The sequence below is a fragment of the Sipha flava genome, unplaced genomic scaffold (assembly GCF_003268045.1).
Source record: "Sipha flava isolate LNK unplaced genomic scaffold, YSA_version1 35a_pilon_pilon, whole genome shotgun sequence".
Lineage (NCBI taxonomy): Eukaryota > Metazoa > Arthropoda > Insecta > Hemiptera > Aphididae > Sipha > Sipha flava.
The window spans coordinates 2889643-2915443 of record NW_020273058.1 but is presented as its reverse complement, the minus strand read 5'-3'; the positions used below and the strand labels follow the sequence as shown (position 1 = coordinate 2915443).

Genomic DNA, 25801 nt, shown 5'->3' with positions numbered 1-25801 from the left:
ATATTTTGAATTAAGAAATCACCCATTGGTGACACTTGGCTTAATATTTTAACATTAAAATTATTTTATCTGGACACTTAATTTATAATTTATTTTTTTTGTGTGTCTTATTAGAAAATATAAAAATATAATTATTATAACATTATGTTTTTTTTTATTTTTTTTTTATTTAAACATTTTTGAAGTATTTTTTTTTTTTAGTTAGTTAGTTAGTTAGTTAGTCGTGTTTTTTCAATAATGCAATTAAATTAATAAATAAATAAATAAATGAACAGCAAATAACAGATACAAGAACACGGTAATTAAGTTTATAGTGTTGATTGAAATGGTAACAATAGCTATCTATAATGATTACAGACCTGATAATACATTCTTCTTATACACCACAATCGTTTTAGATTCTGTTTTATGGATTTTATCTATGCCTTTCTGATTTTATTTGATAAATAATTTTGATTTATTTATAATTATTGATTTTATTATTATTTTATTATTTTATTATTATTTATTATTATTGATTTTGCAGCATGTGTCCTCAAAGTAAAAATGTTTACATTTTTATACACATAAATGGTGTTTTGTGCACTTCTACATATGTACCTATTGAGTTTTTGTCTGATATTTCAGTTGTTCACCGAAACCAATGAAAGAGGTCACTGAATTATAATTAAATACTGTCTCAGAAGTGGTACACAACAACGTTTACTAATTATCTAGGTACATCATTAACATCGTGTCAACTTCAATCGACAAGACAAAATAAACAGAACAGACAAATATTGTACGTATAATAAATTATAAAATAACTAAATTTGACTAACAGAAATACGTGTTTATTATATTTTAATTATAAAAAAGTCATTATTTTTACACGTTATAACGATATTATGAATAGTAAAACGTAACAATTTCTCGGTGTTATTTATCTTTGAACGTGTTCTGTTATTTCCACCGTCTTGTAATAAATTCAATTACGAGCAGTTTCATGTAACTCATTTTAATTTGACTCTGATATAAATAAATGTAGTCGAAAAACTAATCAGTGAATTTGTGGATCGTATAAAATATTTTTTTCGTAATAATATGTGTTTAAATGAAACTAGTCGCTTAAAAAAACAAATGCATGTCACTTTAGGTTATAAAGTCAATAGATTTGAACACGTTCATCATTATTCATAATAACATCGAACGAATTTATTTATTTATTCTTTTTTTTATTCTATAATGTCATAGTCGCTATTTCCATTGACTGTTACAGAAATTACCGATTTATAATAAAGAATGAGCATTAAAAATGTTTTACGTACTAAACGTGATAAAAAATTTAAATACAGTCAATTTTGATAAAATTTTTGAATTTCATCCTTTATAACACGGAAAAAAAATTAGTTATTTTGACTGTTTTAATTTAATCATAATTTATAGTTATATATGTGATAGCTATAATTCTAGTTAAAATAACTAATTTTTTTTAGTGAGATAATTATTGTTATTTCAACTATAAAATTGACTACTATTTATAAACTATAAATGTTAATATATACGTTGGTTCGGTTTTCTATATTTACGAAAAATTTTATCAAAAAGTGTAAGTTTTATGAAAACAATTTAACTTGTTGACAATCGTAGCTCGCAATATATAACTGAACACTAGAGCTATAAATAATTGAATAAACAGGAAAAATGCTCATAGTAATATATGGATTTATTAATTAATTTAGGAACTTTAAAAGTTGAAAGTGTCAATTATATTTGAATTTTCTCGTCATGTGTGACTGTATCAACTGTGCAAAAATGGCAAACTTGATGGTTTGATATGATAAAACATATTGCATTGTAATGAAGTTAAGAAACTTATATTTAATTTATCATTTATAATATATAAATAAAAAAATAATTTATATATATAAATAAATAAATGCTTAGTCTGACGTATTATCATATTTGTAAAGTTCGATTGGTTTCGAATTAAAAATTCATCCTCGGATACATATACAAAGTCAATAGAATCGCAATTGAATATTATAATATAAAGGAAAGAATAAATTGTGAAAAATTTGTCGTTTTAGATAGAAATAATTTATTTTAATATAAGGGATTATTTAAAATGTGTTCTTATAGGACATAAATATTTTAAGAAATGAAAATGTACCTGTTGATGAATTTTTAATTTGAAACCTGTCATAATTTATGTAATCGCTTTGTTGTATGTGCGAACAAAGGCAAATTAAAAAAAAATTAATAAAACCTGTCATACTATACCGGTATCATAACATTTCAGGCCAAACATTTATTTATTTATTTTTATATATAAACTATTCGTTTTATTATTTATATATTAATTTACGAGTATTAACCATTTACAAATTTTTAATTTTAATTCATTTTTTTTCTTTTTTGTTATTTTATCATTTATAGCTCTGATCAAGTTTGGGATTCATAAGAACAGAATTGATAAGTAAATAGAGATAATATCTTATAATTACACGTTTGAACAATATTACCAAGATACTGTTAAATAATTTTATTTCAAGCAAAACGTCTTTGTTGGAAAACGTTCATTAATTTCGATCGACTTTAATCATAAATACCAACACAATAACACAGATTTTTTTATACGTGTTTGTGTATAATTATTTTCCGTAAAGAGTAATAGTGATTTTTAATCTTTTTTTTTCTTTTAACAGCGGGTCGGCAACAGTTGCACGTTTATAATAGAATTAGAACCTATGCCGGGCAATATTATAATATTTATTTAAAATATTTTATCAGATTATAAACATGTTATCACTTATAAGTATTGGCGTATTAAGGACTCGTAATTTGAAATAGTTTTTATAAACGCGAGAGATATGCAATGAAAAATATTGTATGTAACAGTTGACCATATATGGAAAAAGTCTATTCACTTGTGTTTATTCCTAACTTAAGCGTCAAGCGTTATTGAATAAAATAGTATTTTTCAGTCGTATCGCGTACAATTCTTATAAAGTACCAACGATGAGTATTCGTATCCGCCACCAAACGTGCTTGATTTAAAAAAAATATTTCAGTATCATGGCGATAATAAAATGCACGCGCCTACTATTACCACTACGTAAAAACGATTAATTCTGTAACACGTATAATTAGGATAAGCGATACGAAAATGTTTTAACCTAATTATTATACAGGGCACATATTACAAGGCTTGGTAAACTCTAACCATTAAGTTATTTGTATAAATATTCATGTACAGTAAATGGGTGATTGCACAATTTTACGTTACTGAGGTTTATTGTATAAATATATATATATATTTATATAATAATAATAAATATACAATATAGTTGGACCTACGAGGCAGCGACGGATTGGCCCACCGGGATACCGGGAAAGTTCCTGTTGGGGCGATAGTCATATTATAACACTGGGCCGATGTACTTGGATTAAAAATTACTTTATAAAAATAATCTATATATATACCTGTATATTGTATTTAATTGTTGTAAGGTCGTGATAAAAACCTAGTTTAAACATGAAGTAAATAGTTCTACGAGCATTTAATCCATGAATAATGCAGACTTTTATGGAAAATTGATATTATTGGATGGTGGGTCGGTCATACGATAATTTCCCGGGCCGAAATTTTAAGCCAGTTTACGCCGCTGCTACGGGGGCAGAGTTGCACTGAAGACGATGAAAAATCAATGTCCGTTGTTTGGGCCTTCTCTTTCCCATCACTAAGACTGAAAGCACTCCCGGGAAGATTTGCATTTACTATTACTGAGTTCCAATTCTATTCTTACACCAGAACGAGCCTTTCCAAAATAATTTAACTTTTTCTGTGTAATAAAGTTGCTATTCTTTATTTTCGGTCTTAGATCGGATGTCATATTTTACAACTGTCCTCCTGTAGTTATAAGCTACGAGCGCAAGTATACTACTTGTGATCATAAACAAGTTTAACATTTTTTACTCTTCTCTCCCAATGTTCAACATATACACTGCCGATATACCAAATTCAACAAACACAACCATGATCTCATAACCGACTCAGCAATACTTTCTCACGGAAACAACCCAGTGCAATCTTCAGTCTCTTTAAAAAATCATTTAAGTTTGGTTGAAAACTGAGCAACCAAATGACGTATATAATAATACAAAATATACCCCGAAAATTACGCTCATATAAATTTCACACTCAAAAAAACCGAATTCTCTCAATTATATTTTCAAGGATCACATATCACTAATTTAATGGAAGTTAAATATCTTTGAATTATTCTCAATAAGAGACTAACCTGGGGTTCACAATTAAAATCAATAAGAGAACAACTAAACAATCGTTTATACCTCAAACGACCAATATTCAGATCCAAATTATCTATACACACAAAAAATATTGTATATAAATCGCTTTTAAAGCCCATGTGGCCATATGCCATTCAGATTTGCCACACCCAAATTCGCACCATACAGGCGTTCCAATCAATAGTCCTTCGATTTGTCACTTCTGTACCCTGGTACGTATCCAAAGAAACACTGCAGAACAATCTAAACATCGAAACAGTTAGCCAATTAGCTTCTTATCACTACTCTAGATTCCATTCTAAATTATCTATACATCTAAACCCAAACAATTGCATTACTCTCGTACAAAACTCTTTGGGAACCTAATACGCCGTTTGAAATAAAAATGGTGTAGAAATTTACTCAAATAAATCCGCAATAAAATAATATCACGTTTGGTTCCATAAATGGATGGCTTCCCTCCTCAAATAATTCATGGTCTCACCTTTATATTTTTTCATCATATTTACTTATTGTGCTCCATAAGCATAGATTATTCATTTCTAATAAAAATAAAAAGACATTTTTACTATTCGAATTTTTTTGATTTGTATATTACCATTAATGTGAGACATGTCGATCCGTTATTTTGAAGAAAATTCAGCACTCGGTAGTCGACCGTGGTACTTTCAAAGTCCGCCATACGACATTATAACTTATTGAAGTCCGTAGAGACGTTAATATTCATACGAGAAATCTGCTAAATATGAAAATTTCTATCACTCTGTATAATATATTATATGGGTGTATAACAATTTAATCGTTTACTTATATCAATGGCGAATTTTCCTCGCCGATTAACCGTTCGGATAAGTCGAATGAATTACCATAAGATTAACTACTGGAGGAAACGAAAAACTGCTGTACCGGATAATGCGAAAACTCGTTATGAATTTTACGCGTGCAAACACCATCGTGTTTCCTATCGGTTCTCCACAATCATCACACGTCGTGGTTTTTCGTCTTACGTGCGCACGCGTACATTTATTTTTCTCTTCCGATCCGCCGAATTTTAATAATACTACTCCTCGTATGGTATATTATATTATATATCGACCCGGCTTTTTGACGAAGCTATTAATTGAATGACGGAAATTCATATTAAAAATTCACACCAGGTTTCACATTTTAAAATTATAGTAAAAGTATAAATATGCACGCGTGACACTCGTGAATTTTCACGTATGGAATTTCTCTATAAATTTTAATTTTAAATCAAAGATACAATAATCAGTGGTTTAATTTACGCACAACATATATTTTAGTAACGTTCACCTCGTCCGCGTTCTGTAAATCCAGGTTCTAGAGCAATAGCTTTTACTATAGTCGTCGTTTATAGTCTCGATTCAATTTATTTTGAAATATCGCAAAAAACGACGGTCACACGGAGAAACAACGTAATGAACACACACTGTAACAACTAACTGCTATCAACTATTGTTTTTAACCTGTAGGTTGTATACATAGGTATGTACATATTATGTCGATGTTTGAAATGTGACGTAGCTGTTTTCTTTAAGAATCAGTACGAAAAAGAAAATGCAGTTGACATGTTGACATTCTAAATCAATGTGATTATGTACAGATATAATAATGGGATAACGTATATAGCAGTCTACGATCCTGTGAAGTGTAAAAAGTTCGTGTTTCTTCCAACAACCAAATCAAATGCCACAAGTTTTGTGTTATGCCGCACGCTTTTTTTTTTTTTTTAAATCAGTTGAAAGTATAACAATTATTTAAGAACAGCGTGCAATGAAAACGACGATAAATGATCCCAAATATTGTACATATATGTGTATATACATTTCGTAACGGGATTTTTATTTATATTCTGTAACGTAACTATGTACTTGTTAGGTTGATACAAAGTATACATATATAGTCAAACGTATGTCTACTACGTGGAAGTGGACAAGTAGCTCATTTTGCCAATACAATAATAATTGTACAATTTGAATCAATTAAAACTCAATTTACCTGCCAGACGACCTACCACTAAATATATATATATATATATATATATATATATATGTAAGTAATACAAGTATGTATTCACGTTAATAATTATAAAGCACACGTTAACAATACGATAGTTGACTTAATATACAACGTGTGTGTGCAAGCATCGAGGCATTTGTGTACAATGATTTTGTAAATATACTTTTTGCACGCGTTGTAAAAAAAAAAAAAATTAAAAAAAAAAAATCGTAAGTCGATAAACGGTAAATAAGCAAATATACGCAAATCGGATCCGTGTTATGGTATTGAGAATTTTTCGTTTTCAGAATTTTATTTTCTATAGAACGTGCTCAGTTCAAACTGTCAACAATATAATAATATAGTGGTGCACTTGAATCATTCAATATAATAAAGTAGAGCACAAAGATGATATATTACGTTATATCTGTACGACAAATGTATAAAACGTGTTCTCTACATACGTCTGCTCCGTTGCATTGAACATTGATTGTCATTACGTATCATATGTTAATAAATTTTATAAACAAAAATTAAAGTCAACTTATTAAAATTAGTTAGTTTTTATAACCATATGTATTTATGTGTACGAGTATGTTTTGACTGCCGATGGATTCATATTATAATGATCTGTTATAATTGCTTTGTAATAAATAGTTATTGATCAGTAATATATCTATAGTATGCTGGATCCGCCAAAAATTGGAACCATTATGGGAGTGACAAGGATTTTTTTTTGAGTTGTTTTATTTTTAAACAATATTTATTATATATTTCTTTGTGATTTACAAAACGGTCAATCAGATGAGACAATATAAAAATATGATCAAAAAATGGTATGCATATTATTATAATGATCTTTTATAATATTCGAATGGGAATGTTGATGATCCTGTAATATCCCAAAAATACAAATATGAAATAAAAAGGAAAATAAAGCCTGGTGGGTTAAGAGAGAGGGGATATGGTATATTTGGTATATTGTATGTATAATGGGTTGATTACCTTCCTCCTTGTTTAAAGGAGTGCTCTTAAGGTTACAACATTTCGAGATCCGATCAGCGCAACTGGACAGTCTGATAAGCCAAATAAAATAGCACTTGTTTTGTAGTAGGTATTCGAATGCTGACGAGCTGTGCTCTTTCAATCATCGTAGAAATGTAATGAACTTGAAATAAAGTACATCAAATAAAAAACAAACACAGAATTTGATGCACTGAAGCTGGACACTTATCAACACTCGCACAGAAAACTCAAGTCAAACAAATTAATTATAATAAGTTTAATAGTTACACATAGTGATCTCTTGTTACAGTAGAACTTCTTTATTAATCTTACGGTCGGTGCGTATGCATTGACGACCTAAGATCAAGAGCCCTTTAAGCACACGCCAGTGGCCTATTGGCAAGAGCTCTGGGTGAGAGTTGTGTATCCCTGTCATATAAGGACGTATGGTAGGATGAACTTTGGACCGGTCCTTTAAATATTTGACCTACTTATGATGTCAATGAAGTATTATTGGGTTAGGCCTTTGTTTGATTTATGTTACCTGTGCGGCTTTCGATAGAGTCGTTATTTATTATTTTTTAAAGTGGTATAAAATCGAATGGTGTACATTATTACAATTGATTTGTGCAGTTTATTACAGTCAAATGTTGTACATAATTGCAATCAGTACGTTACTTCGATTACTATGTTTTTCATTTAATTTTGTCGTTGCATGGTATTTTAAATGTCCCATACTAACCCTTTAAATATTGTATAGATCGTTCTCAAATATTATATTATATTTATCATTTGAATTTATGCGAATTTCAAAACATGTATAATGAAACGTATTATTGGATTTATAGAGGGAGAGTGAATGAAAATATATTTTCTAATGGGGTTTAGACATTTTTTTTTTAATAAACCTAAACATAACTCATAAAATGTTATGAGCTGTTGTTGATGTTATGTTTAGATTTATTAAAAAAAAAATATTTCTAATCCCCGTTAGAAAATATATTTTCATTCACTCTGCTTCTATAAAACCAATTATACGTTTCATTATACATGTTTTATTACAGTTTTTAATGTTTTTTAAGGCATTAAAAATTGCAATAAACATATCTTCAAACTGTCAGTCATATTTTGAAACCCTTCTAGATTCATATATAGCAACAAGTGTCACTTTAATATTGAACAAAAGAGTATTCTGCGTTAGTTTAGATATTTTTAAAATTCCAGTTTGCTGAGCTGCGCTCCGAAAAAAATTGTAAATATTAAAATAAATCCTATGTAATTTTTTATGGTGGTAGTTTTACATGCATCACTAATGGTTAAGTTTAACGAGCGTATAATAAAATACACTATAAGGCTCTTGGAAGTGTCTAAACCCCATTTAAATGTCCATTCATTGCTGCAGCGCCGTCATATCTTGTCTGACCAAATCAATATAATGATTTTTAAATTTTCTAAAATTGCTAATCCTATACCAGAGTCACTTAAATCTAAGACAAATGTAAAATGTAAAAAGCCTTTCGGAATTGTAGGAACATCAGTGTCAGGATCTATGTATCGAATACATAACGGCATTTATTTTTTTTTGCAATATTCGTTGTTTCATCAGCCATTAAAGAAAAAAAAAAACTTGTATGGTTTATTTTATTTATTCAGTGATTACTCGATTGCAAATTTGTGTATAAGCGCTTGTATATTAAGTATTTGCCACCACCTTATTCAAATCATTCTTCGAAACTAGCTCTAAATTTGAAAAAGGTGCGAAACTTTCATTCAGATATTTTAAATATTATATTGTAACAAAACAATAAAAAATCATGAAAATCCGCTGTTGAAAATTGTGTTCGGTATATTTATAGGCATTTAAAATTTTAGATTTTCTTCAAATTTTAGATGCCTTTTTTCTTATTGCAAAAGTTGGAACATTACAATTTCACCTATCTTTTTAAAAACATTTGGTTCGTTTACTATATCAATGGTTTTAATACCTATAAATATAAACTGATCCACCCGACCTCCTTCAGTCAGAATCATTTTTTCGAGAACATGGTCCATTGGTTTCAAGTTTAAGAGACTAATACAGCAATAAAATTCTCCTATCCCTATATAAACTCCTCGACCGTGGAGTCTTACCCGACCGTAGAGTCTTGCCTTTATTTTTTTGTTTGCAGCATTTCTTGTATACATTATATATAAGTGTGGTCATTACGAGCACTTTGACTGCGGACCAGCCAATTGCAGAGTTCGCAGCTATGTAATATATCCATTGTGCGTACATAAAAACGCGTTTAAATGTGCGTAAAAAGGACGCGTTGCCGTTCGGAACAAGAATATAAGATAGTAGTTTTTTTTTTCGTTTTTTTCGCCCACATTTTTTCTTCTTCCTTTCGTCTATCTCTTTTTCTCTCTCACCATTTCTTTGTTCCGGAAAAGAAAACGTGTCACAAAATCGCGATTCTGTATTTCATTTCTCCCGTCCATTCCAGTGCCATGACCTTTCGAGAACGCGTATTTGCATATCATACAGGGTCTTTTAGTATAAAGGTGAAAAATTGAAGTAACTCTCACATAAGTTAAAAATGAAATATGTATTTATCATACATTATATTTTTATTGAAAATGAAGAATCTACATTATATCACACGTAGGTTGAAAATATCATCTTTACGAATTAATGTCCGTAATACCTGCAAACCATTCGTAGTACGTATAGGTCCGTATTCCTGAAATATAAAAGCGCTTCGTTCGACATTATCAAGTTATCAACAAAATTACGGTCATCCATTATCTTTTCCGCCATATTTTCTCTCATCTGGACATTGTGGTCTCATGATTTCAGCTCTTGGAGGAGTTTGGAGGAGTTGGATTTAATTATACACTGTAATACCAAAAAAATAACAAATAAAAGCTAATTAGTTGGATTACTAGGTTTTACCTACTAGGTATTACTTTCCTTCTTGTTTAGAGGAGGGCTTTTGAAGTTACAAAGGTTCGAGATCAGTGCAACTGGATAGCCTTTTAAGTTACATAAAATATCACTTACATACTTGTTTTGTAGCCGATGAGTCGATACGTCGATGAGCTGGTCAGTTACAACTATTGTAAAGGTAGAGTGAATGTGGAGATCATTTAACACAGATACTGTATTCAATGCTAATTATAGATATTCTTCGACACACATACAAACGAAACATCATTTAAAACTGTATGGAGAACAATCGCACTTGGTCCGTTTCAAGAATCTCCTGTGAAGGTCCCGGCGATCGTTGCCTCCGTACATGGCCAAGACGCACGCACTGACAGTCTACATGCAAGAAGCTTCGGAGAGGGTTGTGTATCCTTTTTTCATAGTGACGTAGAGTGGTATGGAACTTGGACCGGTCCTTTGAAGGTTTGACTTATTTAGTTTCTCAATAGGCTATTGTTGGGTTAAGCCTCTATTATTTTAATTTTGTTGTCTGTGCGCGTACCAAAACAAGCGTTATTTATTGGTTTTTTTACTCGTGTAACACATAATGTAAATAATTGCATTTCATATTTGACATAATATTTAGTCGAATGAATTACAATGTATAATATCACGTTTAACCAATATACAATGTGTATTATACAAATGGATTGTATTATGTTATGGGCATGATATCTTTAACCTTTGAGCTTTTGATAGCATACAATGTAGATTTTTTATGTAATAAATTGTTATTGAATTTTTTTTTTTTTTAATTTTAAGCCCATGAGAGTTATTTCATATATTATTATTTTTTCAGAGAACACCCTGTATATACGTGCATATTTTATACACATCGGTTAGCGTGTTCCTTTCGACCGGTCGGCGATTGTAAAGGTAAATCGATGTATTTTTGTGTACACGGTATACAATGGTAATATTGATAACTGCAATAATATTATAACAATATGTATATTATACATGCCACCGTGAGAATTGAAGCCGACAAACGTGCATGCGTATGGCGCATAGTCCAAACCTACGGTCATGGGTGAATTTAAGGCACTGCGAACCAAGTGACCGCATAGGGCGGCACATTTTAGAGGATGTTGAATATTGGTTTTGTTCTTATGTAATAAAATTACATATTTCTTAAAATTTATTTAACCATTACTACTAACTTTGAACAGTAAGTGAGGATTTTGTATTCGTTTACTTTTAGCAAAGTAATATTCATTTTTTCCCAGAAACACATGGGTAATGAAGACGACGACGACGACGACGACGATTGTATTCTATTTTAGTTTATCTTATTGTTTGAAGAATTATAGTATCTACAATACTTCAATTCTAGACACACACACATATATATATATATATATATATATATAATGGAGTATCGAAAAATGTTTCCTTATAGAAATTGTTAGATATGGCGTTATCGGTACAGGTTCACCGCTTACATGTATCTTCAATTTAATCACTCATTAGATGGAAAAATAGTGGCGCATTAATGCGTTAAAGTATTATATTTGTCAATAATATTACAAACATTATTTGACAAGTAAATTTTACAAATTATCCGTTTATTATTTTATTGAATTAGTCGATAGATTTCCGTCCAATGATTAGTATACGTACGCGTAAATTATTTAAAATGATAACAGTGTTATTTACGAGTAAATTTATTTAAGGATATTTTACTATGTAGAAGTTATTTTTTTCTATATAGGAGCGGCAAATTTAATTTTTTATAGGGGCGGATAATTGTTTAATCCGCCCCTGCCTACGGTTGCGGTTATATGCTTCGTGTAAATGGTTCAAAAATACTGCCGAATGCAACAAGAATAACACGAGAACATATTGGAAGTGGTTGTGATTGATTGAAATAAAATTATATTGCAGATACCGTCGTCGGCAATTGACTTTAGACGTCTCGCGAAGGAAAACAGATGGAGGAGAGAATCAGGAAAAATGGAGGAGGAAACGTATAGATGTAAAGGTAATAATAATAAACACCAACTCGTGTAATACACGAGTTTTGCCCTCGGTGATATTACTAGGATCTTGAGGCCCGGATGATAAGGAAAATTGGAGCCTCAAGTATTTCCAGTAAATTATTTTTTTTTTCAACACTGACAACGTACTACTTACTTACTATTAAATGTGTTACTCAATTCTTTCGTACTAAAAATACCTTCTAAGTTTATGCCTATAAGCCCCGATGTTAGATATCGCCATCCAACCTGGTAATCGCGCCACTGTTTACACTAAGAAAATAACGACGTTTATGCGCTTTATATCCGAACCCTGACATGGTACCTCTGTCCGAATTCCGGTCCCAAGATGAAGCTGTTTGGGCATCATCTAACTACACTTCTTACCTGACCCGATAACCGAATCGTACTTGGTATGGAAAATGGTATTGTTGAAATAAATTCTAATGGTTTATCATCACCAAATTCAAGTATCCTTATAATTATTGATAACATATAACAACATTGTAGTTTGATGCTTATATTTGTAATGTCAAATATCTACCTTTCATTCCTACCACCACTCGTCTAACAAATGAAAAAAACAAAATAGATATATACACACATATATATATATATATATATATATATATAATATCAGAATTCTGTAAACCGAGTAAGTCACAATAACTATTATTGTAAACATAAATTCTTAAAAGAACTATAACTTAATTGTATAATTTAATAATATTTCATCTCATATGATATATATATGCATGATATAATACTCGTATTTTTTATTCATTATCTACTTTTACAGTAGCTATTGATTACATGCACCATAGCACGAGCCACCACTGAGTGCAGTGTGCAGCAGGTTGTTTTGCTTTTATAATGCACCATAGACACGGATCGGTGTGTCGCACGTAACGATGAATTTTCATTTTTGTAAATATTCGAAAAGATTAATACTTATTATTCGCTTTGTTGACAAATTAAGTACTTCTAACATACGAAAAATAATATTCTACCGTTACTTTGAAGTATCGTAAAATTAATCTCAGAGAATTTGCTTTTCTATTGGTTTTATTTTATACGTCATTCGTACTTTGTTTCATTTATAGGTATTACTTATACAGAAAGGATTCTGCGGTTTAAACGGTTTACAAACTAATCACTTTTTCAACTTTCTGTATGCGTTTCGATTAACTCGTACAAGAACTTGTCAAAACAGCATCAAAGAAAAAAAAAAATTGAAATTAGTTTTAAGATCGATTTTTATTAAACGGTAGTAACCAGCATTGCTGGGCACAAACAGCGCACGCGTCTGATATTTGTTCGACCGAATCAAATGCGATTTATTTTCTTTTTAATTATTCATTTAATTGTTATAATGTCACCGCATAAAGGCTGTAAAATAATGTTATTGAATTTCACTATAACCTATCCATGTAGTAGTTTTTCCGAAACCAATCATTCTTCATCATTATATTTTTACCACAGACGCGTGCGTAGTAGTAGGTACAATTATCAAGTCTCAGTCATATTTAACTATCGATTTTTCAGACGGTGCTATTCTTATATAATGTATTGTTATACCACAGTTCGAAGTTGCTTAACAAGCAAACGTGCATATAAACGTAGATTGGATCTTGTGAGTAAATTGTACGCACAGAAGTCGCCGCCACCGCCACGAATAGTAAGTGAGCAAAGCGCTGTTGTTAAACTTCATTGTTTGTAAACGCCATTCATTCGTTTGCAAAGTAATAAAAAGTTTTACATTTTCTCCGGTGCAAACTCATATTCTTTTCAAAAATCTATTTTATAACTTAACGTTCGCTTACTCGGACATTTTTTCCACGCCTATACATACAATGACTATTCCGTTTTTTCCTTGAACCTGTTTTCCTTTATATTTATTTTATTGCTATCCTTCATCCGTGAGTGGTTTTTTGTAACCCGCAATATTTATTTAATATTATAATATTACGCTCCACAAAAGTATAAGCATATTTATACTGCTTCTCGTACAATTATACAAAAACTTTCGTTCGAAACGTTAATTATTTCCTTTTAATTTCGTTCCTCTACTTGTACAATAAATTATGCGATCTTGTATATGTTTTATATATGTCTATATATTTATATTTATAATATATATATAATAATATATAATATATAATATATCTTTATATTTATGTCTTGTATATGTTTTATACGAAACATTGGTTAATACGTTAATTTTTCAAGATCAATAACATGCGCTCACAATTATAATCTTAAATTGTATAACTCATTTGGTGGTTTTGTCGATGCATAATGGCATTATTAGTTTATTTTAATTATTTCCTTCAAAAAAAAAAAAAAAAAAAACCTCCATTTAATACATTTTAGCTATATTAATAACACATTTTTTTTTATTTACAAATGTTCTTACGTAGGTAAACACATAAATTACCTTATTTTAGAATGAATACACAGACTTTTTGTTTTGTTTTTTCAGTGCTGAAAAGTTTAAAAAAAAAATTGAATTATCTAACTCTACAATTAGGTGATAAAATTATTATAATACTTAAATATTCTGCAGTTCAAATTGGAACTATTTATACAAATTTAAGGTGAAATATATTGTAATAAATAGTATTTTGAAAACTCGATCCATAAATCAATTAAATATGATAAACTTTAATTATATAAATTTATATAAACTTTACCGTAAAGACTTAAATACGTACATTTTACATAATTAATATTCAAATATTCGACTCATGTTTTCTCCGCAAGCCAGTAAAACGGTAAAACGTATCATGTCTGCCGGTGTAAACGGCGATCTGTGATTATGTATGCATACAGCCCGTAGTATAATATTTGAAAGTCGCGTAACCGCTATAAATAATAATATTAATGTTACTACATTGATTCGATAAGATTTATTTAATTTATTATCATAGGTTGTTATTTTAGTATAGTAAGTAAAAATGTATTGTTATCATTATCATTTTTTTTTCCGGCTTTACGATCCATTGAGGATCTTTACCGTCAAAACTATCTCCTCCCATTTCTCTCTATCTTGCGCTATGATTCGCCAATTCGTCCTAACTTCTTGGCCTACCGCATTCCATATTTCATTTACGCTGTCTATCCATCTTCTTCGGGGTCTTCCCCTTGGTCTGTTGGCGTCCAAATCATTATTTCTTTTATCAGGCATCCTTCCGCACGCCACGCATGTCCAGCCCATTGCATTCATATACTTTTAACGTATTGTACAATATTTTCTCTTTTGTATAGGTTCTCGAGTTGTGCATTCGATCTTAATTCCCATTGTTGGGTTTCGGTATTAAATACTGGACCATGTATTCTTCTTAAGATTTTCCTTTCAAATCTACTTAGTTTTTCTTCATCACCTTCAGTTGTGGCCCATGTGGCACATGCATACGTCAATACCGGTCTTATGTTACTTATATAAAGTTTTTCTTTGACATTTTTTGATATCAATTTTCATTTAAATATCGTCTCCATTGCAAAATAACATCGATTTGTTGCATTCAGCTTCACATTAATTTCTTCGTGCATAATATTTTTGTTGTTTAGAGTTACACCAAGGTACTTAAATTCTTTAACTTGTTCGAATTCCTTATTTTCTACTTTAAGGTTGGAGCTATCCTCTGATCTTCTTGTTATTGCCATGTATTTTGTCTTCTCTTCATTTACTAAAAGACCCATATTTTTACTTGCCTTCATTAATTTCTTCAGATTCATTTGGACTTCTGTTCTAGTATTTCCAGTGATTATTATGTCATCTGCGTATGCGAGTAGTAGTCCTCTGTGAGGTGACCAGGCATCTCCATTTGATATTTCACGTACCACGCTTTCCAATGCCATTTTAAATAATATGGGTGACATGGCATCCCCTTGTCTTAGTCCACTTTTGATTTCAAAAGCCATAGACACCTCATTCCCAAGTTTAACTTTGCTATACGTTTCACTGTTGCATAATTGTACCATTTTGATAATTTTCAAAGGGATCCCAAATGTCTTGAGCACCTCTCATAGTTTTTCCCTGTTCACGCTATCATAGGCCTGTTTATAGTCCACAAACACCATATGTAGGTCTTTTGCGTATTCATAATGCTTTTCCATTAATTGTCTCACGACAAATATATGGTCTGTGGTTGATTTTCCTTTTCTGAATCCACTTTGGTATTCACCTACAGTTTATATCATTATCATTATCATTATCATTATTATTATTATTATTATTATTATTATTATTATAATTATTATTATTATTATTAATGCTATGATTACATGCCGAGTAAAAATGATTATTGCAAAATCTCGTAACATGCAATTACGCTCAAATTCCCGCGAGGAAAAAATTAATCAAATTAATATTTAAATATCTTTTGTTAACTATGTACAGTTTTGAAAGAGATTATACGGAATAAAATTTTATTTTTCTAGTATATACTCGTAATCAGTTTTTGACATTTGTCATTCATTAATCATATATAAGGCAAATCATAGTACATATACATTATAATCAAGGTTGTGTTTGGACCTGTTATCCTGGGTCATATGTCGGGGGCACAGGTCTACTAAAAAAATATAAAAATCTTGTCAGGCCCCGGCTAGAGATTCAGTTATGGGTTCACATCCACGTATTATTGCAATTAAATCGACTATTGACTTAGCATCCATAAGTATAGTATAAAAATATTACTTTAATTTTACTTTAATGTCATAGGTACCCGGCGATTATGGGCATTGCTCGAAATTTTCATCAGCGCGAGTCCCATCAACCATCTATTATGAGTAACTAATTTACGTTTCATATTATACTGTATGTAGTCATATATTAATATAAATGATTACCTATTATTTATGTCAATAAATTAATAAATGAATTTAGTATTTCGTTGTCTAATAAAAGTGTAACATCAATGTACTACAAAATTTTAAAATATATTTTAATGAATGTCATTATAAGAACAAAATATAACATATTAAAACAGTATAGTTATAATGGTATTTAATGTCATTACCATTTAATTAATAATTTTCATGTGTAATTAGACGATTTTTTTTTTAAATCAGGCCTATATTAAGCGCAAACGAAGAGAGGGGTAACAGGGGAACTCTCTAAACCCTTAAATATAAGAAAATAAATTAATAAAAAATGATCTGACATAAAATATAATAGTTCTTTCAAAATGTACTCGATTTTACAAACGTTCTGAAAATAGTAGGCGAAAACAAGAGAACAGTAGTTCAAAATACAAAACACTCATACAAGAAGCAAAAATCATTGGTCTAGAAGTAAACGAGAAAAAGAAAAATGTATTGGGAACACTAACAAACAACGATGAAAAATATTTTTTGATGGATAACAAAATGTTCGAGGGAACTCATAGTTTTAAGTATTCAGTAGCCACAATAACGAGCAATAACAATTGGAATATCGAAATACCCTGTTGTCAGCTCAAAGTGGAAGGAACCTTCTATGTACTAATTTAATATTTCATATCGAAACTATTATCTAAAGAGACAAACATCAAACTGTACATGTCTATTATAAGACCAACACTAACCTATGGTTGTGAAGTATGTCCGATGACAGTGAAAACTAAACGTACTATTAGAAATTTCAAGACTAATGAGCTAAGGAAAATATGTCACCCAGTGTTTGACAATACAATAAATGTATGGTGAAGGAGAAAAAATGCGGAAATAAGAGGAATCACTTGAGGAACTTATAACACAATGTGAAGGGACAAATAATTCAGTTGTTTAGGCACACGATAAGGAGAGAAGTAACCTACTAGAAGCTAGGGCAGCAATCGAATAGAAAACTGCAAGATGAAGACCCAAAGATATGTTTAAGAAAATCCAGGATGGAATCCGACAAGATCTGGAGTAATTATGGCAACGGAATAGGATGAAAAATCCAGGATCGCGAACATTGAAAGTCGTTAACTGTGGTGGCTAGAACTCTTGAAAAGTAGTAAAACTCATGAAGACATGAGGAAGAAGAAGCCGCTAGCATAAATGATGCTATTCATTTATACTTTACATTTCTTCAACCTCCCCCCCCCTTCTAAAATCTTATCCTAAGTTCGTCTCTGAGTCTAACCATAAAAAATTAAAGCAACCTGGCACAGCTGAGTCAAAGTCTTGCGTATAAAATATGCGTTCAACTTGTTTTTCTTGTCAATCATATAATTAGGAATGTTTTTCATCTTTTTTGGAAATCGTTTAAAGACACAAAGTTTGGAGGTTTAAAAATAAACCTAATTGCCGTCAGGACTGTAAATATACAATTTAAGCTCTAGAAAATACCTAACCGAATTGCGACAACATAATTCAATACCCACGGGTACGCGTTGTGTTTGCATTGTTAACCGGAAGAACGATACGATATTCTGTCTTGGTACGCGCAAAAGGATAAGCCTGTAGATGCAAATACATTTTGAAATCCCAACCGGATAAAAATCGAAAAAGCGCCGCGCTCGGAACATCTACAATATATTATAATGAAAATTAGTAATGACGTCGCTCGAGGCGTACTGCGCCCGAGGAATACGACTATCAAAGGGTTTTTATTACATATTTGAGAAAGGCATTCGACCCAATGTAATGATAAACAACTCGTGTAAATAATACAATATATTATCCCTATCACATTCAATTTTCCGGTATTGATCATACGCGTTAAACCCAAGATTTACAGATAGCGTCTTACGTTTGGCTTGTAATTTCCCGACAGATGGGTGTACCATAATGAATTGTATCTTCGCTATTACGTACCGTATGACGAATAGAATACTTTGTTTAAACTTGTCTACGGACTGTGTTACACGCATAAAATGTAACGCATGCATAAAAAGTACGTCGCAATGTACGCATATATGCTCTTAATATAACTTATCACGTTACGGTTTCGTAAAACGTTAAGTTTTAGTAATATTAATAATGTGTGTAATATATTTCCAAGCACTTTCAAATGTATCGGTACACATTTTTGTAAACAAGTATGATATTCATGCACAGGTGGACAATATTCAACTGATTTTCTTCACAACAGTTGCGTTCTCCCTAAAATCGTGTACTCGTGTATGCGGTCAACCTAAGGGATAGTGATCATTCGGTAATCTATTATAAGCTTTCTGATAAAACTTTTTGTATTTCTAATTTATGTGACATACATTACTATGATGGGTTTAATCCTTTCATATGTGTATTTACATCGTGCCATCGCTTAAGTTTAAAAATCATCTTAGACTTGCGCATCATTGTGTCGGAGTTGGTTATAACCTACTTGTATAATCTATACTTTTTACATAGGTCTACAACGCGTGCACTCTGCAGATGTACACATAGAGAAGTTGAATCAATGTTTTTGTTTATAATATTGCACTTTCCTAAGTGTCACTATATTATAAGGAAGTTCTGTGACAATAATTGAAATTAATATTCCTCACGATCAAGTTTTATTAAGTTTATATATTAAAGTGACACGCAATAAATTTATAATATTAGAAAAATAATGACAAACAAAAATTGTTTTCAAAAAGTTGGAATAAAAAGCTCCATATTGTTGAATTTATTACATTAATTTACGACGTTATTTTATTTAAAGAAGAGAAGTACGGAGAATAGAAGGAAAAAAAACATTCCTATTTTACAATTTTGCACTTCTTGGCAGCATACTCGTATTACGATGTTTTTTCGCAAAACTTTTTTTTTTATACAGTTTTTTCGCATTCCGGTCCGCGTATATTACATTTATTTCGTTTTAATATCGAATCGCACACATCGTGACGGTATAGTGTTGTATTGTTGTAATAAATATATACACCGTCGCGGTCGGTAAAATATGTTTACGCGAGACTCTTGGACGAGTGATGATCACTATCTTTCTGTATACGTCTTAAAAACACTGCGTAAAAGTTATTGCCATTTGAAAAGATTCCGACGGTTGTTTTTTTGTTCTCCATTTCAACCATTATACCCTATACCAGAGGTTCTTAAACCATGAGGCGAAAGCATTTATTAGGGGAGGCGCAAGGCAAATATTTATATTGTATATTGTAGTACTATATATTTATTTTTCAATTGACAATCATTTACTTATATTTAAATGATGAAAAATGTTTTATTGGGATGTGTTATAAGTTTCTTTTTTTTTTTTTTTTGTTGCAATTGTGGCGTACGTTATATTATGCAATGTTGTTTTCACTTACTCGAAATATTACACGAAAAATTGTTTCAAACCCAATAAAATTATTACCTAGGGACGCGTGCCCATGATCCTTAGAAGGTGGCGATGATTAGGTTTAGTTAAGGTGCTATTTCAATATGGGTTTTTGAACACTACTTGTGGCGAGAGGATGTAGTTCATTCGTGAAATTATGAGATCAAATTAATAAATCATAATATGAGGGGTATAATTTTCGAATGTACGACAAAATATCTTCCGTCGTATAAAATAACAATAATATCGAATATCATGCAGAATCATCTGATTAGACATAATGTAAATTTACGGGATTCCAAAGTATTCGGTGTTCGACAGATTTTCATACCGATCACGGTAAAGGGATGGGTGTCGTCTTAAAACTCGAAACACCACCCTTGGCTACGTGCCTGGCCTAAACTTGTAATATATATAAAAACGTATAAATTGCATCACGCGTCGAATAACGTAACGTTGCGTTCAACAATACGTGAACAAATGTGTACGCACAAGTACGCGCGTGTATAAATAATACGATACTATGTGTCGGATAGAGGCCGCGTATCGATTGTGCCATGTCTGTCGACCGGAAGCCGAAACGCTTAATCAAACCGCCTTCGCCGATGGGCTATCAATCAACCAGCAGCGGCGGACCGACGGACGGGTGGGCGAGTTTTCAATACATTTGCCCACACCTACGCACACGCACATGGGAACCCGGATGTAGTCCTTAGTCGAATTCGAGATGGAGAAAATCCCGTCCGCAAGTTCAGCGGTATTGGACCGTAAGGGTATGCACGTGATCGTGTGCAACACTGGAAAGGGTAGGTTTGCGTCTTGCGGGTGTGTATGGTTCGGGAAAAAAATATGGTGTGAACACTGTTCGACGGCAACTACGGAGACGGATGGAAAGACACGCGTTCGATTCCAAAGGTTGTCTCTGAATGACAATTTCGATTATTTGTATAAACGTGCATCTTTTACGCATATCCTCGGTACCGCTCCCGGAACGCTTATCTCGTGCCCCCCGGGCAGATCCAGAACGGAATTTCGTTGAGCATCTCTTTCGCTGCCGACGTCGTGAATATATTTCATCTGTCGTACGATACCCATCAACGATTATGTTTAATGGAGGGGGCGGCGCACGTGTGTCGTCTCCGATTTTTTGGACCCTCCTTGTGACGTCCACGCGTACCTACAAACTTATATGTATACTCACGAATGTAAATCTACTCAAAAAATTAACAATATCTTTTCGGTATTATTTTTCGGTTTTCACTCTCATTTGTTTTCAGGTACGAACCGGAAGAAAAGTAGTCGAGTAGAGGTTGGCCTAAGCCAATCGACATCTCACATTCAATGGCAATTTTAAAAGTAATTAGTAACTACAATAACATCATTCGAATTTTACGTAAATAAGTGTTTGTTTTAAATTTTATGTAAGATCAATATGATGAGAATGGTCTAAATTGCTTTCATAACAATCTTATTAGTTTTTAATATTTATTATTGTCCAACAAGAATATTTTTTTAACATTAAGAAAGCAATCGAATAGTGATATGTTACATACGAGTAGCATATATACACCGTATATGGTTGTACAATCGATATTTTACTAAATCGACACTATTATTAATCAAAAAACGTTCAGAGAGTACTTCGGTCAAGAAATGTCATTTCATTAGATAGTTGCGATTAGATATTTATCGATTTACATAATATTATGGTGGCATTTTTTATTTTCTATCATATTATTGGGTAGGGATCATAAAAAAATTTGTATTGATTTTATTTCGTTTACATTGATTACAAAAATTCTGCACTGAAAATACATCTTACTATAGTAAGTTTTATTGCGTCTTATGAAATTTAATTAAGTTTAATTCGTACAAAGAAAATAATTGTGCATAAACCAAAAACGGTTTCACATTAGATATTACTTCCATTGCAGTTTATACCATTTCCTACCTATTACAATGATTTGAATGTTGGAAGTAGTATACTTTTTTTATAACAAGTTTTCTATACAACGGTGGAAGTTCTGTAACAATACATACAATACTTATGAATATTTATATATCTGATAATATGTAAATCGCCTTTTGAAACTTCAATTGCGCTACATACTACAATGAATCATATAGCAATAAACTTAAATAGGTTAAACTGTGTAATCGATTTTTTTTTTAATTCCATTACATTTTCTAAACAATATAACACTAACAGGTAAAATTAACTTTACAAGGTAATTTCCAATACTGCTTTAAGCGGATTACTTTTTAAAATTGCTTATAATTGATGAATAGAAAGTAAAACAAAAATAATTTGTTCATTATTGAACTAATGCAGTGCTAAAAAGTACAAAGCATGAAAACATTTTGCAGTTTTTAATAATCTATTTCGGATTAAAATACTTTGCTTCCGCCATACGTACTCCGTTTGTATAAATGTTTTGTTCAAACACATGTAACTTTCTCGGATTGTACCGGTTTTTTATTGCTATTATCGTTGTTAGTAACTCGGAACTCGAGTAGGAGTGTTATGATTATTGTGATTATCACTTCAAGTGGCGAACAATCTAAAACGCATAAAAAATATTATTTAATATTAATATTTTTATGAACGCCTTTGTCTGTTAAATGTGATTAACCTTTTTCGAAACAATTGGAGCTTAAATAATGTGCAATATAGTGGAAATACAACGTACATATTAATTCGTGGTTACTACAATATAGTATTTGGGTGGGTGAGGGAGAATAGGCGATTGCTTCTATATTTCTACCTTAACTACGTGCTTGTCACCGACCAGTTACGCGTAGGATGCGTTGTATGCAAAGGATGAAAACCGATATCGGCGCGAAATTAAGGTCCGTTCGATGAGCTAGTTCAGGGGTCGGCAAGTAATTTCTATTGGAGTCCTCAAGATTAAAATAATAAATCAATGAGGTCCAGTGAAAAAAAAATTTTCAAATCTTTATATTTTAAAAATAGCAGTATAAAAATAAAAATAATTATTCAGTTATTACAATTAATTTATATTAAAAATTACAATATTAAAAGTATGAAAAAAAATATATTTATTACAGTAAATTATTTAATGCGAAAAATTGCATTTCTTTTCCTTAGCCAGCTTTTTTGAAATCGGAAACTCGTGGAGAACAGCTTATGCGCAATGTGTCCACAAGGTGAGAGTCTGTTAATTTTGTCCGATAATTGTTTTTCAAAAAATTAATTTTTGAATACGATGCCTCACAAATGTATGTCGAACCAAACATCGTAGCCAAGTTGATTGCCAGTTGCTTACAGTTTGAATACTTGTCAATGGCATCTTTAGCCCAGAATTCTTCAGTTGACGCACTTCTGGACTGCTTCAAGGAAACATCTTTCTGTAGGTCTATTATTTCTATTTGGAGTTTTGACTTTGAAAGATTAAATAATTTTTCAGCTACATCAGTCCATTCTCCGTCTGGGAGAACATCGTAAGGGGTTTTTAAGAATTGTGATAGTTTTCCTATTTCAGAAAAGTCTTTGAATATAGCATCAAATTCCTTCATAAGATCTGACAAAAAACTTAAAAATGTTTCGATGTTTATAATTTCAGAATAATTTTTGCATTCAAATATTGTGGGAAAGTGAATGAATTTTTTTTTGTTCAATGTCGCCTTTAAATATATTTAGTTTGCGACGGAAAGTAGACACACTTTGTATTAAATCACATATTTATTTCCCTTCTCCTTGTAATTCGACATTAAGCGTATTTAAATACTTCAAAATGTCATTTAAGAAAGCCATTGCAACTATATTTCGATTTTTTTCTAAGAAATCCGAATGCTTCTTTGCTTCTTCAGTATCTACATTTTTTAGGAATGTTTTTACTTCTTTTTCTTTAATGTTCCAAAAACGTTCAACTACTCGACCTTTACTGAGCCAACGAACATGACTGTGTTGTAGTAAATCTCAATAAGCCGAATCACATTGACACAGAAACTCTTTGAACTGTGTGTGTTGAAGAGAAGAACGCGACCTGATAAAATTGATTAACTTGATCAAACCGTCCATAACGTCTTTCAGTATAGCACTGAGTTTACTACAAAGCGATGTTTGGTGAATTATGCATTGATAAGTTAATACCCCGGATTCTTTTTAACAATCCTTTTTCTTTTCCCATCATCGCTGGAGCTCCATCAGTGGAAATTGACATAATTTTATCATAACTCAAATCCGATTTTTTCATGAAGTCATCAAAACTTTTAAATAAATCTTCTCCACGAGTCTTGCCTTCAAATGTCAATATTGCTAGTAACTCTTCTCTAAACACTTTATTTTCAAAATCAAAGAATCGCACGAAAATTGACATTTGTTCAGAATCAACTAAGTCACAAGATTCATCAAGCGCAATGCAGTAGCACGGTGACTTATGTAAAAGTTCAAATAAGCTTTTTTTGTTTTCGGCTGTCAACATTTCTGTCCTTCTTGTGTTACTCCTTGCCGACAAAGGAATATCTTGGATAGAGGTAACGATTTTTTTATTTTCTTGAAAAAGTGCAGTGGCCACTTCCAACATACACTCTTTTACTATTTCGGAATCGGAAAATGGTTTTTGGTGCTTATTAAGAACCCAGCACACACGCAACGCTGCTTCAGCTGATTATTCTTGTTCACTCATACACCGTATAAGTTTAGTCGTACTATTTTTGTAAGATAACATACATGCATGGAGCTTATTTTTACGCACTTCACTGGCTGGAGGAAATGTTGTATGAAAATCTTTATGAGTAGTTTCATAATGCCGTTTTAAATTTCCACTTTTAATAATAGCGACAGTTGAATTGCAATTCAAACAGACTGGAATGGCTCCAACCCTTTCAGGCAATATAAAACAATATAGTTCAGTCCACTCGTTCATAAACTTCCTATTTTCGCTGTCGATTTTGCGTTTTTTACTCAACATATTGAACGAATAATATAAAACGAAACACGCACTGTATCCACCGGCGAATGTGCACGTACTAAAACTAAAGAGTTAACGATTTAGTTAACGATAAGCAATAAATATAATTTTACGCCGTCGGTTCTTCGAAGTTCTTAGAAAATCGAAATATTTGGTATTTTCGCGACTCAGCCGTCGGCCGATAACATTGTAATAAAACCGATTATTACCTGCCCGATAAAATATTTTTCAATGAATTATGATATAACTATAATCTGAGTTTGATAAATTAAATAAAATAAATGTCTGTATTAATAATGATACTATTACAGAAAATAACATAATAAAGTATAATGTGTTGACAGGGTCCATAGTTTTGCCTTTCGCGGTCCGGATT

General features: G+C 31.3%; 1 protein-coding gene across 1 annotated transcript; it reads right to left on the bottom strand.

Moving 5' to 3' along the window:
- Nucleotides 1-16284: 16284 nt before the first annotated feature.
- On the bottom strand, nt 16285-25425 carry LOC112687606 (general transcription factor II-I repeat domain-containing protein 2-like). The gene is made up of 5 exons (XM_025560404.1): nt 25185-25425; nt 24563-25118; nt 24241-24414; nt 23779-24044; nt 16285-16445 (listed from the first exon to the last, which is right to left on the bottom strand). Exons 1-5 carry the CDS (start codon nt 25423-25425, stop codon nt 16285-16287), a joined length of 1398 nt encoding a protein of 465 aa, XP_025416189.1.
- Between the last annotated feature and the right edge of the window lie 376 nt (nt 25426-25801).